Here is a 6,161-nt window from a genome sequence, read left to right on the forward strand (position 1 = left end):
TGGGCAAAAATCTAGCACATGCTATTTCCTAATTTTTCTTTTTACAAATGTGTTTTGCATTTATCACTGCAGTGTGAAACTGGCTGCAATAGTGTCTGATCATTGAAGACTGTGTTTGTTAAATGACAACTAATAGCATTTTTACAAATATGTGTATATGTTTTGACTGATGTGTGTATGTTTTGACTGAAGTGTGTATGTTTTGACTGAAGTGTTTCATTTTGCGAATAATCTAGGAATTATGCAAACTGAGTGTGGCGTTTGGATAGCTGTGCTTAAATTTTGTTAAAAAGAACTCGGTTTTAAAAATTGTGTGTAAGCAATTGAAAAAAACTGTAAACGTCTTGCTAAGCAAACTAAGCAAATAAAGTGGTGCAATGCGCAAGCATGGAACAGATTGTGCATGTGTGCATCATCGTAAAACAGGATTATCAATCATCTTCACATGGGCGAATGCCTTGCGCATGCGCAGAATAGACCAGGCAGGTGATACGGATTGTCAGTGTCCCTGTCAATGTTATTGTTAATGTTAATGTTATTATCAAACTACAAAGATAACCTGAATAAATGCAAAATGGTGTTTTTAAATGATTATTTCATTTATTGAAGGAACGTGAAAAAGTAATGGGTTACTTAGTTACTGAATTAACCAATTAACCAAATTTAATTGACAAGTGGGTTCAACATCACTACTAGACACACCCAGGTATGATTACTGCTAACCCACGTTGAATTTAAACACCGCTTAGAACTTGTCTGGCAATATGAAGTTGCCTAAAAGGTCTCAAAAAGCCACACATGATAGTGCAATCTAAAGAAAATCAAGAAAAGTCATTGGCATCTATTAGTCTGGAAAAGGCTTTCAAAGCTATACGGCTCTGGGACTCCAATGAACCATGGTAAGCAAAAGGGGCATAATGTAGTACCAACTGTCAAACACTGTGGTGGTAGTGTGATGATCTGGGACTGCTTTACGGCCTTGGCAAAATCCTGACCGATTGAGATGCTGTGGTGTCATAACCGGGAAACCTTCCAATATAGCAGAATTAAACAATTCTGCCAAAAAAAAGAGTGGGACAAATATTGAGATTTTATGAAGTTTGCGAGTGAGATTTCCCAACACAATGATGTGGTTTGAAGGGTGATAGTGACTATTCTAGAGAAGTGGTTAGATTCAATGGAAACTCTCTTACGCTGTGTCGGATCACGTTGCCTCCCTTTTTTTCCCCTCCCAAATACACCCACACCTTTCATGTGAAACTTGGTATATATAGGCTAGGCTACTTAAGGCACAGCTGCAGCTCTCCCAGACATACCCAACCTACACACACACCCTCAGACACAGGAACCATGTCCAGGCTTGATGTGACAGAGATTTTTCATGGCATCTCCCTGCCAGGGCACCTCCATACTAAGGAGTCTCTGAACTATGCTACTCAGTTCCCATTTCAGGACTCGGACACGCTGATTGTGTCCTATCCCAAATCAGGTAGGAAAATGACAGGTTTCGCTTGTGACAGCTGTGGTGTTCTGTGACAGAGGTGTGAAAAGGGGACAGAACACCTGGACTGTCACTGTTCAGGCTATGTGTGCCTGTGTAGCTACAGGCAACAGTGACTGCTTTTGAATTTTTTGCGTCTTATGTCAGGGACTACTTGAATCAGCTTGCTCTACAGTAGCTCTGGATGTAATTCAAGTTAAAGCGGCATTGGCGCTTGATCTCTTCTCTCACCTGCTGTCACTCTCTGCATTCCCTCTGGCTAACTTTCTCTCACTGTCATACCTCCATAAAAAAAAAAGACATGTCTCGAAAAAAAGACTCAAAAACGGAAGTCGTTCCAGTATGTTGTGTATGTTGTGTTGCAGTCTGTTTATGTTTATTTTTGCCATCTGTTTCTAGGCACCACATGGCTACAGGAGATGGTGACTCTCATTCTTAGTCGGGGAGACCCCACTCCGTCCCAGACGGTGCCCAACTGGGCGCGTGCCCCGTGGCTGGAGCAGTATTACTGCCCGCAGGTCCTGAGTGCCGCCCAGGCACCCCGCGTCCTCACCACTCACCTGCCGTACCACACGCTAGCTCCTGGTCTCCGAGGATCCAAAACAAAGGTGAGTCCCGCTGGAAAAACAATTGGGAAACTGGCTACACTGCATACTTTCAGTACACAAAGAGCATCTTTTTTTTGTTTTGTTTTTGGGTGCGCGGTTCAGACTTCACTGAGTCATAGTGCTTGTGGTGCAGATTATATTAATGCTGTGTGAATCAGTGCGTCTCCGTTCTTTTGACCTACAATCCTCCATTTGTTTTCAGGTCATCTACATTGCAAGGAACCCCAGAGATGTGGCTGTGTCGTACTACCACTTTCATCACATGGCCAAGTTCCTCCCGGTGCCGGGGTCCTTTGAGGAGTTTCTTAGCAACTTCTTAGAGGGAAAAGGTCAGCATGAGCTCATCTCTCTCTCTCTCTCTCTCTTTCTCTCTCTCTCTCTCTCTCTCTCTCTCTCTCTCTCTCTCTCTCTCTCTCTCTCTCTCTCTCTCTGTCTCTCTGTAAGTTTTCCAACTTCCAACGGTGATGCACTCATATATTTAGAATATATTTTTTTTATGTTTGTAGTGCACTATGGATCTTGGTTCAATCATGTGAAAGGCTGGACTGATCCAGAGAAAGAAATTGAGAACTTTTTCTTCATCACATATGAAGAAATGCTCAAGGTACAGTTCTCTTTGCTGTAGGTCATTTCATAAGGTGTAGAGTATCATAAGAGCACAACACACTGCTGAATTTTCATGAACTGCATTAACCTTTTACGGTAACACTTTACGCTAAGGGTACATGAATTATCATACCCACCGTACCTAATGCTTTAGTTGAGGTGTTGTTCATGCATGAGAGACTATGAACTCATGTCAATTCCTAATGATTCATAAGTTATAAAGGAATGAAGTAATGCATAAAGCATGAATTAATTCACGTACCCTTACCGTAAAGTGTTACTTTTACATTTATTTTGATTATTATCAATATTTGTATTTGAATTACAGTATATGTGTACATTTTCCTTGCTTTCTATTAGCTATTTTTGTTCTTATGCATTGAAATGACCCCATATGCAGTGTGCTAGATAAATAACACATGGCCTTCCATCACTGTACCCCTGGCAGGATCTGCGAGGCTCGTTAGAAAGACTGAGCAGCTTCTTACAGTGCCCCCTGCTGGAAGAGGAGTTAAACCGCGCCCAGGAGCAGTGCAGCTTCAGCACCATGAAGGACAATGACATGGTCAACTACAAGCTTGTCACAGAAGACATCATGGACCACACCCGGGGACAGTTCATGAGGAAAGGTGAGACTTGGAGTCGTTGAGTGCACGCAAACAGAGCAGGGCACTCCCTGTTTGTGACGGAAGTGCAGGTAGTTTGTTTCAATTAGAACCAGTTTTTTATGATCTATAACAACATGTCACGTGCAGCGTTCCTACGTAATGCAACTGTGAGTCACAAGGCTAAGAATAACGTTGGATGAATCATGACCTAGGTGTAGGCGTCCTGTTCTGAGGACAGTGACACTTCCATATAGGTCATAGCAACGGTCAACAAAGTGTGTGTCTCTGAGTGCTCCTGCCCACACACAAACGCATGCATACACACGCGCGCGCGCGCGCACACACACACACACACACACATACTGTACACACAGACACACACACACACACACACACACACACACACACTTACCAGCCTCTTCTTGTAAAAGTGACCTTGAGTTTCTAGAAAGGTTTAAAATGAATAATGTATCATTATTATTATCATTATAATTACTGAGAGCAAAGGGCTTCTGATTTCATTGTCACTATGTTACCTGTTAAAACTGGTAATTGGTGATTTTAAACTCATGCAGAGTTCCTAATCAGAAGGAACTATGCTTGTATTACTGTAAAAAATGTGACTGAATTTGACTGATAATGGTATATAAAGAAAAACATTCAGCACATCAGAAGCAAAAGCACATTTTACCCCCTGGACTCTGATGAAGATATTAACCAATGTTTACTGCACCGTTCAGGGATAAAAAAAAAAGAAATAGAAAAAAATTATAAATACATAATAGATTATAAGCAACTTCAACATCTGTGTGCTCCCCTCCTTTCACACAGTTTACCCTCATTTCACCTATCCATCACCCAAGCCCCCCTTATTGTATTACTTAGAATTCATGTCAGTGGCTGTTTGCTATTTCAGGGAAATCTGGAGACTGGAGGAACACATTTCATGAGCATCAGAGCCGTGACTTTGACGCTGTATATGAGGCGCAGATGCAAGAGTCACATCTGAAGTTGATGTGGACGAGCACAGACACGCAGATGACAGCCACGAGTCCAGCTCTCACAAGCCGCCTCCACTCAGGCTAAGACATCAGCCATCCTTAGATTTCAAGGTCCCTGTTCTGACAGTTTTCATATCTGTATTGTAAATATGACTAAAGTTGTATATGCTATTTCAAGTCTAGATATGTTATTTTATTGACTTGGACACTTTAAAATTGTTGTTGTTTGCCAGAATCATGTTTATATATTATTTATACAATAACAAATACAATATTGAAAAAGGTTGAGAAAGTTGAAGTTTGAGAATTAAGTAATTCATTCTAACCCTAAGTCACTGCATCTAAATGAATGCACTTAAAGACTCCTGAATTTTTAAATAATAAACACCTTCAGGCTTGTCTGAACATGGGCGCCTGTTTAATCATTCAACAGTCCAGCTTTAGGAGACCTGTAACAATGCCCGCAATAGATTTTTATATGCAGCTTATCAGGTTTTCTCAATCAAGTTCAAGGTCAATTTCAAGTTCAAGTAGTTTATTGTCATGTACTCATGCAAAGACCGCTATTTGCTCCTAAAATGCAAATGTCAAGTGGGGGGCAGCCCACACATCTGTGAATTGAAATCCAGCTCTTGAATAGATTTATATATTTTGACAAGAGGTCTGCTCTGAGTACTTGACATTTTCATGCTTTAAGTAATGAAATGTTTGACTGACATTTTGGTGCAATATTTGTGGTTTTTAATTTTGTGTTGTTTTATTTTTTCTTGGTTCACTGTTTATGATTTTATGTTCCATGACTTATTTATTTATTTCCCTCTGCCTTGTTTGCATTTTATGTTTTAATAATAAAGTAAATGAATACCTGAGTGAAACAAACATATTTAGAATTTAATTATTTTTTATTTATGAAATGCTTAATTGATAAGCCTCACATCAAAGCGCTTCAAGCATACTGTACAGATTTGGTTCTCGGCATACTATCTGTCAGAGTGGAAAATGAGGTTGAGTAAAACATGAATGAAACTCAGACACAGTTACATCTGCAAGTGTGTCCTCAAAGGAAGATATTGCTCTCCAAGTCTCTATTATTCGTTGAGATAGCAGATTCCACTGCTGTAATGGTCAAACCTGAAGATGAATGACTTGGCACATGGCAATAGTGATTGCAGATGTGTGTGACTCTGCCTCGGAGAGTCATCTCAGTCGTCTCTATTAGTAGGACGAATGCCAGACTTCCTCTCCACACCACTTACGGAGCAATTATTTCACAGCTCCCTCCACAGGTGGCCGAACCCAACTGTACTCCCCCTTCCCCCTTTCCCTGCCAATCCATCCCATTCCCATTTTATCGCCCCCATCTGTCCTCTGGTATCCTCTGATGAAAACAGCTGGAGATGTTCCAAAAGCACCTATTGCCATTAGTCAGCAAAGGGGAAAGATGTTTCACTGAGAGTTTGGCAGTTTCTTTGATACTAAGTTCTCTGAACCAACTGATTCATTTGGTGTCCTTTCTCTTTCTCTCTCTCTCTCTCTCTCTCTCTCTCTCTCTCTCCTGCGTGTCAAGTGTTTCACATCATTAGGGTAAAGAGGGGAGTGTTGCACCTGGCCTCATAAGTGGAGACACTTGACATTTGCATTTTGGGAGCAAATAGCTGTGTGTGTGTGTGTGTGTGTGTGTGTGTGTGTGTGTGTGTCTGTGTGTGTGTGTGTGTTTGTGTGTTTGTGTGTGTGTTTGCATGTGTTTGCGTGTGTATGTGTGTGTGTGTGTGTGTGTGTGTGTGTGTGTGTGTGTGTGTGTGTGTGTGTGTGTGTGTGTGTGTGTGTGTGTTTGCGT

General features: G+C 41.2%; 1 protein-coding gene across 1 annotated transcript; it reads left to right on the plus strand.

Annotated features, from left to right (window-relative positions):
- The first annotated feature begins 1,323 nt into the window (after nucleotides 1-1,323).
- sult5a1 (sulfotransferase family 5A, member 1) lies at nucleotides 1,324-5,194 on the plus strand. Its single transcript, XM_062549334.1, has 6 exons — nucleotides 1,324-1,489; nucleotides 1,901-2,109; nucleotides 2,312-2,438; nucleotides 2,616-2,713; nucleotides 3,164-3,344; nucleotides 4,240-5,194. Exons 1-6 carry the CDS (start codon nucleotides 1,351-1,353, stop codon nucleotides 4,407-4,409), a joined length of 924 nt encoding a protein of 307 aa, XP_062405318.1. The 5' UTR covers nucleotides 1,324-1,350; the 3' UTR covers nucleotides 4,410-5,194.
- Nucleotides 5,195-6,161: the final 967 nt, after the last annotated feature.

Source organism: Sardina pilchardus, chromosome 11 (genome assembly GCF_963854185.1).
Source record: "Sardina pilchardus chromosome 11, fSarPil1.1, whole genome shotgun sequence".
Taxonomy (NCBI): domain Eukaryota; kingdom Metazoa; phylum Chordata; class Actinopteri; order Clupeiformes; family Clupeidae; genus Sardina; species Sardina pilchardus.